The sequence below is a fragment of the Bufo bufo genome, chromosome 9 (assembly GCF_905171765.1).
Source record: "Bufo bufo chromosome 9, aBufBuf1.1, whole genome shotgun sequence".
Taxonomy (NCBI): domain Eukaryota; kingdom Metazoa; phylum Chordata; class Amphibia; order Anura; family Bufonidae; genus Bufo; species Bufo bufo.
This window is the reverse complement of record NC_053397.1, coordinates 52,773,045-52,793,030: the sequence shown is the minus strand read 5'-3', so window position 1 is coordinate 52,793,030 and position 19,986 is coordinate 52,773,045. Positions and strand designations below refer to the sequence as shown.

The 19,986-nt window shown below is 47.6% G+C and overlaps 1 protein-coding gene across 1 annotated transcript; it reads right to left on the bottom strand.

The window, feature by feature from the left end:
• Nucleotides 1-2,870: 2,870 nt before the first annotated feature.
• On the bottom strand, nucleotides 2,871-19,854 carry TMED5 (transmembrane p24 trafficking protein 5). The gene is made up of 4 exons (XM_040408356.1): nucleotides 19,463-19,854; nucleotides 14,656-14,753; nucleotides 14,388-14,568; nucleotides 2,871-3,488 (listed from the first exon to the last, which is right to left on the bottom strand). Exons 1-4 carry the CDS (start codon nucleotides 19,634-19,636, stop codon nucleotides 3,270-3,272), a joined length of 672 nt encoding a protein of 223 aa, XP_040264290.1. The 5' UTR covers nucleotides 19,637-19,854; the 3' UTR covers nucleotides 2,871-3,269.
• Between the last annotated feature and the right edge of the window lie 132 nt (nucleotides 19,855-19,986).

The window sequence follows — 19,986 nt, the reverse complement described above, 5'->3', positions numbered from 1 at the left end:
TAAACTGACTCGTTGCGGATTAGCCTAGACTGCATGTCAAGTTATGGCCGCAAGGCGTGGATGAGGTATATTATATATTTTTTTTAAATAAAGGGAACCTGTCACCTCCAAAAACCATCCCAAGCAGCGTGTTTCCGACAATTTTCTTACTGAAGGCCGATGCGGCTAAAGCTCAGAAAACTTTCTTTTATCCCCTGCCGGAGCGCTTCTCTAGTCAAGATAACCGTGCCCCCTTCCCTGTGACCGACAGCGCTTATGCAGAGAGTTCGGCAAAGCCAGCCAAACTGCCGGCTGTCAGTCACAGGGAAGGGGGCACGGTTATCTTGACTTCAAGCATTACTAGAGAAGCGCGTCAGCAGGGGATAAAAAAACGTTTTCTGAGCTTCATCCCTTTAAATATCATCCGCCACGCTGCAGCTGTATATTATCTGCATTTCCCTAACCTGCTCCCTCATCAAGCAGGGATGCCAGAGACCAATAAAATATCCAGGACTTCACTGGCATAGGACACATTTGTTTGGTTAAGGCAGGCATCCTCAAACTGCGGCCCTCTAGCTGTTGTAAAACTACAACTCCCACAATGCCCTGCTGTAGCCTGATACCTGTAGACTGTTCAGGCAAGCTGGGAGTTGTAGTTTTGCAACAGCTGGAGGGCCGCAGTTTGAGGCCTCATGCGCACAGCCGTTCCAATCAGCGGCTCCACAATATATGGGCATCACGGATGTGGACCCATTTACTTGAATGTGTCCACAATCCGGAAGTTCAGTGCGGAACAGAAGCACCAGAGTGCTTCCGCACTGCAAAAAAGATGCAAATGTATATATTTTTTTTTCCCCTAAAATGATTTTGTATGTGATTGTAAAAAGATGTGCAAATTATTTTTTCCATTAATAAACTGAAAAAAAAAAAATAATAATAGCTTATAGCACAAAAGTATAGTTTTGTATGGATAAAGGAAACATGGGGTCAAACAAAAATTCTGCAGTAAGGTGTCTATTAGAGAAGAGCGAATTTCATATTTTTAAATTTCGTTATGGATTCTGTTACCACGGACCATAACGCAAGTCTATGACAGAATGCCTTTAGAGGCATTGCGTCATAATAAAAGTCTATGGGCTGCAAAACAGATCCGTTTCCGTTATGCAGGAGAGGACTCTCTCATCCCTAGTGTCCATAAATCCTTAATAGCCGGTAGCTGAACCCTCACCACTGCCTCTCCCTTCCCCTTCATACACATGCATGCTCCGTTTATCAGAATGAATGTGTTTTCAATAGTGAGAGGAGAAAATGCTAGACAACTCTGGGACCGCTTGAAATTCAGCCTGACCGATTCTTCTCTTCCCGTACACATTAGATTGTTGGTTAACCCCACCAGAACCTGCAGTTTCTATATGGAGGGCTTCCAAGAAGTTGTCCACTCCTTTACTATCGATCGGCAGGGGTCCCAAGCCCCGCACATTACCTGTTCTGCAGCAGCGTGAACACTACAAAGCTGTGGCCGGGGCTGGTTACTGCAGCCATGTTGTTCTACTCATACAACCTTTTTATGAACATTTTAGCATTTTTAGAGCTACTTTCAATAGGTGTCCATTGTGCAAGGTTAACTTGGCCATAGATCTAAAAGGTTCTCCAATCTGACTTCTGAATGCTTGCCAGGAAAAGAACATGCTCAAAACACTTAAAAACCATGTTAACGATATCCCCCATTATGTATAACGTTGTGATTGTGGGCATTACCACCGACATGGAAACATGTATACAGTGCTCAATATGTCATTCTGAAGCAACAGCTTTTGGTGCCAGAGACCTAAAAAATTATCATTTGAGATCATAAAATGTTCCGTTTGTTAATCATAATCTTTAGGCTACATGCACACGGCCGTATGCATTTTGTGGTCTGCAAAAAAAAAAAAAAGGATGTCCGTACGGCATCCTTTTTTTTTTTGCAGATCCATTGTATATGCCTATCCTTATCCGCAAGACGGACAAGAATAGGACATGCTCTAATTTTTTTTTTGCGGAATGGAACCACGGACAACAGGTACGGAAAACAGACAGTTGACTATCCACATTTTTTAACAGCACCATAGAAGTGAATGGGTCCGCATCCTATCCGCAAAAAAAAAAAAACAGAACAGACACAGAAACAAAATACGTTCGTGTGCATGAGGCCTTAAAGGTGTTTTCCGTGAGTAAAATACTGATTAGCTATTAATGACCTGTCCCAAGTATAGGTAGAGGTCCGACTCCTGGCACACCAGTGATGTGATGACGCTTACACTGCCTCGTCCTGTCAATCAAATTGCAGAACCTCAGAGTTTTGGTAACGCCCCCTTTGCTCATTTGCATATGCTAAAACATTTTTCTCAGCAATGCGGCACATATGAACATAGATGCCTTCAGCTGCCAAGTGCACATGTAACAGGTAGGCACAAATCTGCTGATGCCCTTTAATGACTGCAATACCCGGCCCAGCCACTATATGATGTACAGCGCCTTGCATGCTCACAGGACCACCCAGACATCTTCAAGTAGCTGATCGGTGGCAGCGCCAGTTATCAGAAAGCCACCAATCAGCTATTGATGACCTATCCTGAGGCTCAATATTGTGCTGCTCGAAGACCACTTTTTGTGCTAAGGGGGTTGTCCAGGATCAGACACACCACGCCTGGTGTCCATTCACTATAATGGCGTTGAGCTGCAGTACCAGGCACAATACATGGACCAATACCGTGTTCTTCTAATCATGTAGAACAGCTTTCTTCATTCTGGTACAGAGACTCCCAACTACAACATTTTTATAAAAGTGGTTTGCAGAAAGAAAAAAAATAAAATAAATTTCTTAACCCCTTAGTGACCACACTTTTTTAAAATCACATTCCAAGAGCTATAACCTTTGTTTTTTTCATCAATGTACTTGTATGAGGTCTTATTTTTTGCAGGACAATTTATAGGTTTTAATGCACCATTTTGGGCACATGTAATGATTGCTTTGTCCAACAGACTTGGATTTAATCAATCATTCTGTCCCGCCCTTCTTGACCTATTGGACCAGTAGTTTCACCTATATAGGCATTATAAGATTTAAGGTTATACAACTAGGTGAAAAAAAAGACATAAGAAATACCAGGATTTAAACAAAAAAATGTTAAATCTGTCAAATCACAGCTCTTATAAATACAACCTCTGTAATAAAAGCCCCCGTCCATGCATTGAGGTTGATTTTCCTCATGGTCTTGGCCAAGTTCCTCACAAGGGATAAAGGACGTTCAAGGTCTGCTTTTCCTCTTGTCCTCAAAAAGGCTCTTCAGCATGTATACCTGGGTGACGCACACCACAACCATCACCACCAAGTTGACCACGGACCAGAAGTTTACTCTCTCATAGTTACTCTCCTGGATTCTGCGATCTCTTGCTTCAAAGGCCCTCAACAGAGTCTGGATCTGGAGGCTTTTTCCCAATCTTGCTTTGACACTGTTGATGGTTTCCTGGGAGAGGGTGACAAACAAAACAAAAAGAAAAAGTTATTAACAAGTTGAAAAATAAAACCTCTCAAACTGGATGACTGGGCCCGAATGGTCCTTCTGATAAAACAGATTCTTTAGTGGTCTATGACACAAGGTGATGGTGGTCCTCTCATTAAAAGGGAATGTGCCACCTATCATTTTTTCTGCCAGTTAAAACCAGATAGTGACATCCTTTTTTTTCTAACCTGTATTTTCTAATTTTAATTCTCGTTCCCGAGCATGATTATGCGGGTGGCCATCTTGCCTGAGAGGTTATCACCATTTAGAGCAGGCACCATGGGCCATAGACACAATGGACAAGAGGGGACTTATTGACTTCTATAGGAGAGTTTGCCAGCCATGCTTTGTGACCTGTGCAGAGGTCGGGAGGGAGTAGATAAGCTGTGATATCACCTATTGTGAATGGTGGATCCTGTGTCATCTATAGATGTAGGTGACATCTGCTATTTATCTTGCCTGTAATGATAAAGAGATGACTGCTAAAAAGGGAGCTGTGCCGCCCATGTAGTATTAGGTCTAGTGGCTAGTATGAAAACAGGATTTTATTTTTTATTTTTTTTAAATAGACAGTGACATCGAAAATTAAAAAACATCACCCAAAATTATTAAACATATGTTTGAAATAAAAACTGATGATTAGAGTTGAGCGAACACCTGGATGTTCGGGTTCGACGAGTTCGGCCGAACTTTAGAAAAATGTTCGGGTTCGGGATCCGAACTCGACCCGAACTTCATCCCGAACCCCATAGAAGTCAATGGGGACCCGAACTTTTGGGCACTAAAAAGGCTGTAAAACACACCCGGAAAGGGCTAGAGGACTGCAAAAGGCAGCAAAATGTAGTTAAATCCCCTGCAAACAAATGTAGATAGGGAAATGATGAGTTAACATAAAATAAATAAAAATTAAACAATATTAATTGGAGTGAGGTCCCATAGCACAGAATCAGGCTTCAAGTCACCCACCAATGGAGAAGGTCACTTACTATTATTTTGACCACAGCACCCAGACAAAGGAGAGAGGTCCCACAGCAGAGAACCAGGCATCATATCACCCACCACAGGAGTAGGCCACCATTTAGTTACTTTGACCCCTACACCCAGACGGAGGAGAGAGGTTACACAGCAGAGAATCAGGCATTTAGATCACCCACCACAGGAGTAGGCCACCATTGAATCAGACCCCGGCAACCATGTCAGATGGCACAAGCATAAGCTTTATATCAATCAGCACAGGAGAAGGCGACTTTGACAGACTTTGACCCCTACACCCGGACGGAGGAGAGAGGTTTCAAAGCAGAGAATCAGGCATTTAGATCACCCACCACAGGAGTAGGCCCCAATTTAATGGGACCCCGGCAACCATGTCAGATGGCACAACCATCAGCTTCATATCAATCAGCACAGGAGAAGGCGACTTTGAAAGACTTTGACCCCTACACCCAGACGGAGGAGAGAGGTTTCACAGCAGAGAATCAGGCATTTAGATCACCCACCACAGGAGTAGGCCCCCATTGAATCAGACCCTGGCAACCATGTCAGATGGCACAACCATCAGCTTTATATCAATCAGCACAGGAGAAGGCGACTTTGAAAGACTTTGACCCCTACACCCAGATGGAGGAGAGAGGTTTCACAGCAGAGAATCAGGCATCATATCAACCACCACAGGAGAAGCCACCATTTAGTTACTTTGACCCCTGCACCCAGGAAGAGGAGAGAGGCACCACAGCACATATTCTGGCATCATATCAGCCACCACAGGAGAAGCCACCATTGAGTTACTTTGACCCCCGCACCCAGGAAGAGGAGAGAGGCACCACAGCACATATTCTGGCATCATATCAGCCACCACAGGAGAAGCCACCATTGAGTTACTTTGACCCCTGCACCCAGGAAGAGGAGAGAGGCCCCACAGCACATATTCTGGCATCATATCAGCCACCACAGGAGAAGCCACCATTTAGTTACTTTGACCCCTTCACCCAAACAGAGGAGAGAGGTTCCACATCAGAGAATCAGGCATCATATCAACCACCACAGGAGTAGGCCACAATTTAATGGGACCCCGGCAACCATGTCAGATGGCACAACCATCAGCTTCATATCAATCAGCACAGGAGAAGGCGACTTTGAAAGACTTTGACCCCTACACCCAGACGGAGGAGAGAGGTTTCACAGCAGAGAATCAGGCATTTAGATCACCCACCACAGGAGTAGGCCCCCATTGAATCAGACCCTGGCAACCATGTCAGATGGCACAACCATCAGCTTTATATCAATCAGCACAGGAGAAGCCACCATTGAGTTACTTTGACCCCTGCACCCAGGAAGAGGAGAGAGGCCCCACAGCACATATTCTGGCATCATATCAGCCACCACAGGAGAAGCCACCATTGAGTTACTTTGACCCCCGCACCCAGGAAGAGGAGAGAGGCACCACAGCACATATTCTGGCATCATATCAGCCACCACAGGAGAAGCCACCATTGAGTTACTTTGACCCCCGCACCCAGGAAGAGGAGAGAGGCCCCACAGCACATATTCTGGCATCATATCACACACCACAGGAGAAGGCCTCTTTCAGTGATTTAGGCCTTTGGACCCAGACAGAGGAGAGAGGTCAGAGATTAGCTTCATATCCCCCAGCACAGCAGAAGACCGCTTTATTTGACTTAGGCCTCAGCACCCAGACAGAAGACAGAGGTAGCATGGCAGAGGTTATGGCTTCATGTCACCCGTTAGTTTAACCGGCCACTTTCATCTGGTTAGGCCCCGGCGCCCAGACAGAGAAGAGTTTCATTCAACTGTGGGTTTCATAAAATTTGTATCAAATAAAGAAGTGGCCCGTAGCACAACAAGACATGTTTTAGGCAGTTAATAAGGACTACTCTGCACAAGGGAGGGACAGGTCCTGTGGGATCCATGCCTGGTTCATCTTTATGAAGGTCAGCTTGTCCACGTTTGTTGTGGACAGGCGGCTGCGCTTGTCAGTAATGACGCCCCCTGCCGTGCTGAATACGCGTTCAGATAAAACGCTGGCCGCCGGGCAGGAAAGCATGCTAACCCTGCCCTCAGATGAGCTGGCCGTGACACAGCTGCGTTGGCGACCTCTTGCCACTCCTCTGCCTTCACCTTCCACCTGTTCCCCTGTGACATGTGGGAATGCTCTCAAGAGCGCCTCTATCAGCGTGCGCTTGTACTCGCGCATCTTACGGTCGCGCTCCAGTTCAGGAATTAAAGTGGGCACATTGTCTTTATACCGGGGATCCAGCAGGGTGGCCACCCAGTAGTCTGCACACGTTAAAACGTGGGCAACTCTGCTGTCGTTGCGCAGGCATTGGAGCATATATTCGCTCATGTGGGCCAGGCTACCCATGGGTAAGGACAAGCTGTCCTCTGTGGGAGGCGTATCGTCATCGTCCACCGTATCCCCCCAGCCACGCACCAGTGATGGGCCTGGGCTGCCACCCCGCTGTGAACTTGCGTCATCCTCGTCCCCCTCCACCTCCTCCTCGTCCTCCAGTACAGTGCCTTGGCTGGCGACTTGTGAACCTGTCCTCTGCTGCTTAAACAAACCTCCCTCTGAGCCACTTCGAACAGACTGGCCCGAAAGTGTTAGAAACGAGCCCTCATCCTCCTCCTCCACCTGGGCCACCTCCTCTAACATCATTGCCCTAAGTGTTTTCTCAAGGAGACATAGAAGTGGTATTGTAACGCTGATAACAGTGTCATCGCCACTGGCCATGTTGGTGGAGTACTCGAAACAGCGCAGCAGGGCACACAGGTCTCGCATGGAGGCCCAATCATTGGTGGTGAAGTGGTGCTGTTCGGCAGTACGACTGACGCGAGCGTGCTGCAGCTGAAACTCCACTATGGCCTGCTGCTGCTCGCACAGTCTCTCCAGCATGTGCAAGGTGGAGTTCCACCGGGTGGGCACGTCGCATATGAGGCGGTGAGCGGGAAGGCCGAAGTTCCGCTGTAGCGCAGACAGGCGAGCAGCGGCAGGATGTGAACGGCGGAAGCGCGCACAGACGGCCCGCACTTTATGCAGCAGCTCTGACATGTTGGGGTAGTGGTGAATGAACCTCTGCACCACCAAGTTCAGCACATGCGCCAGGCAAGGGATGTGCGTCAAACCGGCTAGTCCCAGAGCTGCCACGAGATTTCGCCCATTATCGCATACCACCAGGCCTGGCTTGAGGCCCACCGGCAGAAACCACTCGTCGGTCTGTTGTTCAATACCCCGCCACAACTCCTTTGCGCTGTGGGGCCTGTCCCCCAAACATATGAGTTTCAGAATGGCCTGCTGACGTTTACCCCGGGCTGTGCTGAAGTTGGTGGTGAAGGTGTGTGGCTGACCGGATGAGCTGGTGGAAGCAGTGGAGGAGGAAGCCGAGTAGGAGGAGGAGGCTACAGGAGGCAGAGAATGATGCCCTGCGATCCTAGGGGGCGGAAGGACGTGCGCCAAGGAACTGTCCGCCGGGGGCCCAGCCGCCACTACATTCATCCAGTGTGCAGTTAGTGAGATATAGCGTCCCTGGCCGTGCTTACTGGTCCACGTATCTGTGGTTAGGTGGACCTTGCCACAAATGGCGTTGCGCAGTGCACACTTGATTTTATCGGACACTTGCATGTGCAGGGAAGGCACGGCTGTCTTGGAGAAGTAGTGGCGGCTGGGAACCACATACTGCGGGACAGCCATGGCCATCAGCTGTTTGAAGCTGTCTGTGTCCACCAGCCGGAATGACAGCATTTCAAAGACCAGCAGTTTAGAAATGCTGGCGTTCAGGCCAAGGGCTCGAGGGTGACTCGGGGGGAATTTGCGCTTCCTCTCTAAGGTTTGAGATATTGAGAGCTGAACGCTGCTGTGTGATATAGTGGAGACGCTAGTTGACGGTGGCGGTGGTGGTGGTGTCGGTGGCACATCCTCTGTTTGCTGCTCGGCAGGTGGCAACATTCCTCTCGAGGCGGAAGCCGAGGCAGCAGCGGTAGAGGGAGCAGGGGGAGCCTCAGCGAGTGCCTGGTTTTTAAGGTGTGTACCCCACTGCAGTTCATGCTTTGCATGTAGATGCCTGGTCATGCAGGTTGTGCTGAGGTTCAGAACGTTAATGCCTCGCCTCAGGCTCTGATGACAGAGCGTGCAAGTCACTCGGGTCTTGTCGGTAGGACATTGTTTAAAGAAGTGCCATGCCAGGGAACTCTTTGAAGCTGCCTTTGTGGGGCTGGGTCCCTGTTGGCGATGTCCAGTAGCAGGCGAACTCTGGGGGCGGCGGCTCGTCTGCTTTGGCCCCCTGCTCCCTCTTTGGCTTCGCTGTTGTCTCGGTCTCACCACTACCTCTTCCTCTGAACTGTGAAAGTCATCGCCACGACCTTCAGTCCATGTGGGGTCTAAGACCTCATCGTCCTCTGCATAGTCTTCCACCCAGTCTCCCTCCCTGACCTCCTCCTGTTCAGTCTGCACACTGCAAAAAGACGCGGCAGTGGGCACCTGTGTTTCGTCATCATCAGAGAGTCGGTGACTCTGCTGTGGTGGTATTCCCATGTCCTCTTCATCTGGAGACATAAGTGGTTGTGCGTCAGTGCATGGTATGTCTTCCTCCACTGGGGAAGGGCTAGGTGGACGCCCCTGGGAAACCCTGGAAGCAGAGTCTTCAAACAGAAGAAGAGACTGCTGCATAACTTGTGGCTCAGACCGTTTCCCTGATATGCTTGGGGGTGATGTGACAGACTGATGGGCTTGGTTTTCAGGTGCCACCTGTGCGCTTTCCGCAGAAGACTGGGTGGAAGACCATGTGGTGAACGTGCTGGAAGCACTGTCGGCCACCCAATCGATTAATGCCTGTACCTGCTCAGGCCTTACCATCCTAAGAGTGGCATTGGGCCCCACGAGATATTGCGGTACATTCTGCCGGCTAGTTGAGGGAGTTCGTTCCCTACTGTGTGCGCCTGGGGCCGAACGGCCACGTCCTCTACCAGCAACAGAGGCTCCACGGACACCACCACGACCGCGTCCTCGTCCCTTAATAGTATTTTTCTTCATTGTTGCGATTCAACTCGCACCACAATGAAATATATTATTTTTTATAAGCAAAATCCCCTCACTGGAATACTTTCAGTCTTTTGACTGTATGGATTACAGATGGAATGACTGTTATATGTGAGTACCGCTTTCTTTGACAGATTCTAGTATGGGTACATATATGTTTTCCCAACCCCAGCACATTAGTTTGCTAATTCCAGATGTATGAAACGCAGGCCTAACTGTATCTAGTATATTGAACGCCAGATAAACTAACTTGGCCTTTTTTAAATAAAAAAAAAATTCCCTCACTGGAATACTTTATGGCTTTTCACTGTATGGATTACAGGTGGACTGGTATTAGTAGGGGTGACACAAGCACACCCAAGTCCCTGATGTAGGATTTCTATGGCACAGACCACTATTACAAGTGATTAATGGACGTTGGGAGAGATTGTGCTGCAGCACTAGTCCCAAGATGGCCGCCGCCTATCAGCCCAGTAACATGTGCCACAAAATGGTCTGCACAACCTTTAAAAAAAATAGCCTTGGACTGTGCTGCTAAATTGCTATTGGTCTGAATCCCAGGTGTAGATGTCTGACTTGTTTGGAGCTTTGGAATGCACACTGTGGCAGCTTCTGCTGCAGCACTACAAGTCGCAAAATGGCGGCCGGCGGTCAGCCCGGGTACATGTGGATGGAAAAATCACTCTGGCCACTCTAAAAATAGCCAATCCCTATCAAAAAAGCAGCTCAGCTGCAGTTCAGATGAATCACAGGTGGAGGAGAGAAATTTGCTTCCAGTTATTCAATTATCCCTGCCTATTCTCGCCCTAGCATCAGCTGCGTCTAACCCTGTTCTATTCACATCGGGAGTGAGCACGTCCCGACGTGCGCACAAGCTTATAAAGAGGCTGAGTCACATGCTGCACTTGGCCAATCACAGCCTTGCCAATAGTAGGCATGGCTGCGATGGCATCTTAGGGCAAGTAGTATGATGCATGTTGATTGGCTGCTTTGCAGCCTTTCAAAATGCGCCAAAATACATGCCGAACGACGAACCCGAACTTTTACGAAAAAGTTCGGGTTCGGGTCCGTGTCACGAACACCCCAAAATTCGGTACGGACCCGAACTATGCTCGAACTGTTCGCTCAACACTACTGATGATACATTCTCACTTTTTTTTTTTTTTTTTTTTAGGGCAGAGTTGTGACAATTATGTACAGTTTTTTTGTAAGAGATACAGGTTGTCACAATTTTTATTTTTATTGCTACAGAGGGGTTGGAGCCTAATACAGGGGCCTTTTTTGCAGAAAGTTACTCTTTTTTTGGGGGGGGGGGGGGAAATGGAGGAACGTAGGCACCGTTAGTATGTCATGGTCAACATGTCACTAACGTGCTAAAAAAAATTCTTATATGCAAAGTCACAACCAGAACAACCGTGATGGAGTTACATTGCAGATGTTCTTCTGGGTCTTCTCAGCATTGTTAGCAAGGTCAAAGTGTAACTAAACTCTTGAATACATTTTTGTTCACTTGTCCCTAATAACAGTTTTTGTAATATACTTTATTAATGTATTTTTAATAGACTCTTCAAAAAAAAATTACTTTTCAGTACACCGCTGGCAATTTATCAATGGGGCAGGAGCCATATTGCTGCTCCTGCCCGTGCCCCCTGGAGGTTTACTAAATCCTGGCATAGCACATGGGTACATTAATAAAGTATATTTACAAAAAGTGTTATTATGACATTAGGGACTTGTTAACAAAAATGTATTCAAAAATTTAGTTACTCTAAGTTACCATGTTGTCTTCACAGAGAAGCATCGAAAAATGAAAAAAAAAAAAATGTAGAGGAAGTGCTACATAGACAATAGCCGAGGCTAGGTTCACATCTGTGCTGGTGTCTTCTGTTACAGCGAAGCTTCCTCACATGGCGGACACCAACGCCGCCCATTGTACTATCATAGGCAATGCGTTCAGACACTATTTGTGTCCGTCACGTGAAGAAACCCTTCCATTTTAGCTTCCATTTACTCTGTTTCTGAAGAATGAAATGTCTGAAGCAAAGCGGATCAAAGCCTTGAGGGTAGGTTCACACCGCCGTCTGACATGAGTAAACCAGGGACAAATTTATATCCAAAATCACTTCCTTTTTGTAATCTCAAAAGCAGTAATGAACTGAAAGCAATGCCAGACCATGTAGCATACAGCCTGAAAGTTCATATTCGACAGTCGGCCGGACAAAAACCAGCACTTATTTCGAAAGGCGGCAGAATCCCCGCCAGATGCATATTCACAGTATATGCCATAAACATCCGATAGATGCGGGTCCCACCTCGAGAACAGGGCCCTGTTTGCTGACTGCAACATCTGGAGCGGTGGCTGCGCATGCGCGGCTCTCTTCATTCACTTCTATGGAAATTCACAAACCAGCCAAGTGCAGAAGTGAACGAAGAGAGCCACAAGTGCCGCCACCAAACGGGGCCCCATTCTCAAGGTAGATGCAGGTCCTAAGGATGAGACCTGCATCTATCCGTCTATTAAATGTGTAACAAACACAACGGAACAAAAAGTTTAGAGATATTTGGATAAATCATGTTAAAAATGAGAAGCCCATAAATCTTGCCCAATATCCAGCTCTGCAGAGGACAGATTCTCGTGTCCTACGTGGGACTTGTAACAAAGGCTCGTCTGTCATCCTACGTGTACGCGGGAACGCCCTTTTCTATTTACCTTGTAAGGTTACAATAAGTTTTATTTGCAGCTTCAATTAGATCAAACATCACATCAGAAAAGGATGTCAGCGGCGGTAAATGGAGTCTAATTAACAATAAATATGGATATTACAGATGTCAAATATGTAACGAGGGATAAGCTTGTTCATGTTCGGTGAAGCCTTCAGCATTCTGGACTCTGTCCATCTTCTCTGAAAGTTCATGCAAATATGTAACTTATTTTTTTTTTTAGCATAGTAAGGCGCCCTGCCCTGACAATTTCCTGCCAGCGCTGCCACAGTGATTGGCGCACAGGCTCTGCGCAGGCGCAAATGCTGCTCTGTAGCCGGAATAGAGCCTGTGCCCTTGCTCTGCTAATCTGTGCAGCAGCGCTGGCAGGAAATTGTCAGGGCAGGGCTATATATCCGACCCCTTCAATCTTGTGGCAGGTGGGCATCTGCGGGAACAGCACCCCCTACAGGGGAAGAAGCCCTGTTGATGAGATGAATCGATTCGCTCATCTGATATATACCACATGTATGTTACTTTGCAGGTTGCCTTGGTACTGTATAGTGCGGCGGACGCCTGTCAAAAGGAAAATCTTTTGGCATAGCGAGGGGTGACTGTCTACAAATATATTCAAAGGAGCAGTTCCCAGCACTGCAAACGCAATGTGACCATAGCTTAAAGAGGTATTCCCATCACAGACAATGGGGGCATATCACTAGGATATGCCCCCATTGTCTTATAGGTGCGTGTCCCACCTCTGGGACCCGCACCTATGCCGAGAACAGAGTGGGGAGAGTGGCGGAGGGCGCACCGAGTGCTGGCTCGGCTATTTCCGTCGGCCCCACAGAAATGAATGGGAGCGGTGGCTGCTCAAGCGCGGTGCGCTCCTATTAACTTGTATGGGGAGAGCACTTGGCAGTGTACCGGACCCAAGGAAACCCACTCTCCCTGCTCTGTTTTCGGCGTAGGTACAGGTTCCAGAGGTGGGACCCGCAGCTATCAAATAATAGGGGCATATCCTAGCGATATGTCCCCGTTGTCTATGATGGGAAAACCGTTTTAAGGCTAATTTCACACAAGTGTGTTCAGTCCGAGAAACGCGCTCCATGCGACAGCAGCATTTCCCAGACTGAACTCACAGAATGGTAATAGCTTATGATGCTGCGAGTTCCTGCCTGACAGCGAGCCTGCTCTACTGTACTCAACATAATACCATGAGTACAGTAAAGTAGACCCAGCAATCCACAGCAGCATCATACGTCGTTATAATGCTGGGCATTAGGGTCAAAGAAGCACTGGGTCCGGGAAATACAGCCGTCAGATTGAACACGTTTAGCCTAACATTGCTTCACTGCAGAAGTGGTGCACTTGCAATCATGATGCTTTCAGGAGTAAATTTTCGTATTCACCCTAAAGGGGTTGTCCCAGGATAAGTGTCTGACTGGTTGGGGTCCAACCACTGGGATCCCTACTAATCATAAAAATGAGGGTCACTTGTGGCATTCAAGTACTGCCACCCCATTCATTCTCTAGAGGACTGCTGGGGTACAGTTCTTGGCTATTTCCAGGAGTCCTATAGAGACTAAAGTGGTAGCAGGCATGCCCGACCGCTGTTCCTTTCATAGTTGGGGCACAGGACCCCTGTTCTCATGATCGGTGGGGTCTCTGCAGTCAGACCCCCATCAATTAGACACTTATCCCCTATAGCCTGTGGAAAGTAGAGAAGTTTAAATCATGAGCGAACTAGTGTTTTAAGTTCGGTGTCTAAAGTTCGGGTTATCGAAGAATCACGTTATGGATTCCGCTACCACGGACCATAATGGAATTTAGAATCCATAACGCGATTCTTCGATTACCCGAACTTAAAAACACAAGTTCGCTCAACACTAATCATGAGACAAGCCCTAACACCCAAATGTCCTGTGGTTCTACTGAACCAGACTCAAGATTATCTTATGGTCTAAATCCAGTCCAGTAGAACCACGTGAGTTCTAGGTACTGCGGGAGGTCTGCTATAACGGTGGTTAAAGGGCACCACTTTACCTGCATAAGCTACATCAGATAGAAGACGACTGAAAACCTTCTAGACCAATCGTAATACAAATGGTACCGACCAGTATATCCTCCAGCTTCATGTCCAAGAGATCTGTGCCGATGACGTAATTCTTCCAATCTTCTTGCTCTTCACCGTCATTCATGTGATCCAATATCAGTTCAAAGAAGATCACCTTTTCTGATATACGGCTGAAGGTGTTGTCAAAGCAGAACTCGTAGTCTCCATCCACAGTCTCCACCCTGCCGGACGAGAGGAAACTTGTACCATATTTTGCTCTACCTGTAAACATCCTCATTGGCCCCTTCCAGCAGTCCTATGTAACTCACGTGTGGACGCCATCTGACTGTCGATCCTCAGATAGGACCAGGTCTCCATTTGGAGAGAAGAGGTAGAAATCAATGTCTAAACTTGCACCATCTAGGACCTATACATAAAAACATATACAATGCAATCACGTCATGTATACTCCTCAGAATAAAAGAATAATCGAGCACATAAACAGGTACATGAACGACATAAAAGATCACTAATGCAACCTGTATTTGTTATAATGACCCTAGAGGGAGGAGGTGCACACTGGACTCCTACACTACCCTTGAAGTACGTTACACTATGTTCCAATCTGCATCCTGTCACATGATGGATACCAGGGGCCCCCACAGATTTATAATGGGGTCCGTTAAAGGGGTTCTCCGGGCTTTTTAATATTGATGACCTATCCTGAGGATAGGTCATCAGTATCAGATCGGCGGGGGTCAGACATCTGGCACCCCCACCAATCAGCTGTTTGAGGAGATGGCGCTCGCCGTGCGCATGTGTCGTCTCCCTGCTATGTGTCTATGGGGCAGCAGTGGACAGAAAGAGAGAAGGCACGTGTGCATGGCATACGCCTTCTCCCTGTAGAGCTGATTGGTGGGGGTGCCGGGTGTTGGTCCCCCGCCAATCTGATATTGATGACCTATCCTGGGGATAGGTCATCAATATCAAAAAGCCTGGAGAACCCCTTTAAAGAGGACCTTTCACCATAATAAAACCTCTAAACTAACTATACAGACGTGTAGAGCGGCGCCCAGGGATCCCCCTGCACTTACTGTTATCCCCGGACGTCGCTCCGTTCGCCCGGTATAGCCTCCGGTATCTTCATAGTTAGGCTCCATCCAGGGGAACCTGACGCCGTCTCTTTCTCCTATGCTGTATCGCTGGCCAATCGCAGTGCTCAGCTCATAGCCCGAGAGGTTTTTTTTTCTCTCAGGCTATGAGCTGAGCGCTGTGATTGGCCAGCGCTACAGCATGGGAGAAGGAGACAGCGGCAGGTTCCCCTGGGTGGAGCCTAACTATGAAGATACCGGAGGCTATACCGGGCGAACGGAGCGGCGCCCAGGTATAACAGTAAGTGCAGGGGGATCCCTGGGCGCCGCTCTACACGTCTGTATAGTCAGTTTAGAGGTTTTATTATGGTGAAAGGTCCTCTTTAAGGAGTCTTACCTTTCAGCTGAAAGAAAAGCGCAGCAAAAGTGATTTTTAGCCAAAAATACACATTTTTCAGTATAAAAGAAATGCCCCTCGGGTGTCCATAGCCTTGAAAGGGAACCTGTCATCACCTTTAGGGTCCATTCACACGTCCGTTTTTTCTTTCCTGATCTGTTCCGTTTTTTGAGGAACAGATCTGGACCCATTCATTTTCAATGGGTCCTGGAAAAAAATCGGGATATAGAAAAATACTGACGTGTGAATGTAGCCTTATGCTGCCCATACTAATGGCAGAATAAAGTACAGACGGGTGACTTGATTTCAGCGGTCTGTCATTTAGAAGTCAAAAGTCAGTGGTTGCCGAGAACGAACATCGCAATCATTGCAGACTGGGCCTGGAAAAGAGTCCCGGCCACCTGAGAAGAGTCCTGGTTATTCAGGAATTCCTGCTGATGGCTGACAGTCTTCTACCTAGTTTTCTCTTTCTCTCTAGGAGAGAACTGCCAATCATCAGCAGGTGGGTGAGAGAGCAGGAGATTATGGATAACCAGGACTCTTCTCAGGTAGAGTTGACTCTTTTCGAGGCCCGGGCTGTAATGATTATGATGCTGGTTCTCAGCAACCACTTACTATTAGCTCATGACTGACACACCGCTGACATCAGCATTTCTGTCACTATTTTATTCTGCCCTCAGTGAGGTCAGCATAAAGTTGATGACAGGTTCCCTTTAGGCAATGTTTATTTAAAGGGGTTATGCGGGTTGCTCCGCTATCCTGTGCGGCAGCCACTTTCAGGATCACGTGCTATACATTGGGTACGCGATCCTAGCCTGGGGTTAGAACCCGGTCACACGCTGGTATTATACGGCTCCCTCTCTTATTTCCCAGTTAAGGCCGAGTTCACATTTGCGTTATTGAATTCCGTTATAGGTTCCTTTATGACAGAATGCCAAACGGAAGCCTTTAAGAGACATTCCGTTTTGCTCCATCCTAATACATGTCTGTGGGGGAACATGACGGTTCTGTTTGTTTCCGTTACACATGACTGAAACAAACAGAACCGTTATGTGCCCCCAGACATGTATTAGGATGGAGCAAAACGGAATGTCTCTTAAAGGCTTCCGTTTGGCATTCTGTCATAAAGGAACCTATAACGGAATTCAATAACGCCAATGTGAACTCGGCCTTAGGTAACAAAACATCTTAATATTCCAAAATGGCGAAAATCGACAAAAATACACCAGATTGTGAGAATTTATTGGACATGTTTAAGGGCTCTTTCATACGAGCGGTTGTCGTGCGGGTAATCCGCTGCGTGAAAAAGAGCCAAGCTGCACTCCGGACAGCCGAGACACGGAGCAGTAACATGACTGATGATGCTCTTTGCCTCTCTGTGATCTTTTTACTACAAAATCACAGTGAGATAAAGTGGTCACCGTTATTTTGTAGTAAAAAGGTGACAGAGAGGCACGGAGCATTATCAGTCATGTTACTGCTCCGTGTAACGCGGCATGGCTCTCTTTCACGCAGCGGATTCCACGCACGGCATCTGCTCGTGTGAAACAGCCCTAAGAATCTGAATCAGAGTCACCGAATTCTGAACTATTCATGCAATTTTACAAGTAAAGATTTCCGACCAATTTCTGCCCAATCAACCGACATCAATCTTAATTGGTGCACGTAAACGGCCAACGGATCCGCCATCTGTCAGAAAACGGCTCTGACCTACATCAAAATGTGTCTGCCGATCACAATGACTGTAGTATAAGGCCTCTTTCACACTACCGTATGGCTATTTCAGTGTTTTGCGGTCCGTTTTTCACGGATCTGTTATTCCGTTTTTTTGTTTCCGTTGCGTTTTTCCATATGGCATATACAGTAATTACATAGAAAAAATTGGGCTGGGCATAACATTTTCAATAGATGGTTCTGCAAAAACAGAACGGATATGGAAGACACACGGATGCATTTCCGTATGTGTTCTGGGTTTTTTGCGGACCCATTTACTTGAATGGAGCCACAGAACGTGATTTGCGGGCAATAATAGGACATGTTCTATCTTTCAACGGAACGGAAACGGAATGCATACGGAGTACATTCCGTTTTTTTTGCGGAACCATTGAAATGAATGGTTCCGCATACGGACTGTATACGGAACGCAAAAAGCGGCCCGCAAAACAGAAAAAAAAAACGGTAGTGTGAAAGAGGCCTAAGCAGCTGCGGTGTGTTTTCATTTTGTATGGTTTAGCTCCAGAGCAGGAGTCCACGAGGGGTACCCGCACCAATAATGGATCTGTACATTCCTGGCGCGGTCTGGAAAACCGCGCAGCACAAATCCTTCGGCAGCCAATAGCAGGCCACAACGGGGATGAGCCTCCCTAGCGTCACCCGCTATGCTAGGGAGGCTCGTCCCTGTCGCACCCTGCTATTGGCTGCTCCCCCCCATTGCCGCAGGATGTTTTGATCTGCATGACAGAGGGATGGAGTGACGGCCATGCAGGGGTCCGCTGTGATGCAGATGCCAGGGAGCTGTTAAGTATAAATGTGGGTTGGATAACCCCTTTAAAAAAGGAGTGCAGATGGCAATGCTATATTTTACAATGGGAGGCGGTTACAGCACAGATTCAGCCCCGAATCTACACCAAAAAGAAAAAAACCTCCCTCGCAACACAACCTAAGAAAATAACCGTGGGTGAAAATGGCCAATTAAGACGGAGGTCCTCATCTGTAAGAGCCGGCCGCTGATTGGACAGTTCACACAGTTTTTTGTGCTGATTTTGGGGCATTTGTGACTCAAAACCAGCTCAAAAAACAAACAAACCTCTAAAACAGCCTCTTATTCATTTCAATAGGAAGCAGCACTTTCTTTCTACACGTGTAATAAAAAAAAAGCAGCGCGTCCGATCTTGGGGCAGAATCAGCACTGAACCTCCCACTGAAATAATACTGCTCCATGTAACTTTCACACTTGCGGCAGAGGATTCCGCCAGCCAGTTCCGTAGTCCGGCAATCCGGACGCAAACAGATGGCATTTGTCAGACGGATCCGTCTGACAAATGCATTGAAATACCGGATCCGTCTCTCTCCAGTGTCATCCGGAAAAACTGATCCAATATTTTTATTTTTTTTCATAGATTTAAAGATCTGCGCATGTGCGGACCGGAAGAACGGATCCGTCAATGCAGAAATTTTAATGCTGGATCCAGCACTAATACATTCCAATGGAAATTAATGCCGTATCCGGCATTCCAGCAAGTGTTCAGGATTACAATACTGTAAGTCTTGGTTCACACCTGAGCGTTTTACAGCGCGCACGATCGCGCTGTAAAACGCCCGACGCCCCAAGAAGTACAGGAGTTTCTTTGGGCGTCTTGTCGCGCGTTCCCGTACATAGACTTCCGGGAACGCGCGACAATGGGCGTTCACTTGTTCCGGAGCCGCGATTGTAATCGCGCATACAGAACTCAGGTGTGAACGCAGTGTAAGTCCATGCGTTTTTTGGGGCAGATCTGCTTCAAAAACCTCAAATTTAAATTTCCACTTTGTAGTGGTTAAAAAAAAAGCGTCAAAAAGTGTTTTTCAAAAATCAGGAGGTGTGAACTGGCTCTAATTCTTATTGATGTTGTGCCACACAGGCTCTAGCTGCCCAGCAGCACGTCCTACCTGGTACTCTATCTCCAGGGTGGCATCCTTCTTCATGGTCTGGAAGAAGCACTCCTTCCGCCCCGCGGGGAGGGTGAAGGTGAAGTCATTGTCCACGGACTGGGAGAAGCTGCCGCATCGCTGCACAGTGTAGACTGCGGCCAACAGCAGTGTGAGCAGCGCCGCTTTCCCCATGCCAGCAGAACCAGTGCCCGACTACATAGAGGGTGCGGGGAGCGCGTGCGGAATCTCCCAAATGTGGGCTGTGCCCGGAAGAGGGCGGTGCAGCCAATCACCGGTGTCACTCTGGGGTCAGTACACCCGGCGGGTCATTCCTCCACTCCTTGCTGTACAGTGCAGCCCGTCACCCCAGTCTATAGCCCCGCCCCCTCCTACTAAGTCAACTTCGGATACGAACATACCTACACAGGCATACCACCGGGGTTTAAAGGGGCTGTGGAATTCTGGGTAATGTAGTTCTGGGATGCAGAATAAGAGTTTCATTAGTCACTTTTTAGCAACACGTGTCTCTCCAGCTGATGAGG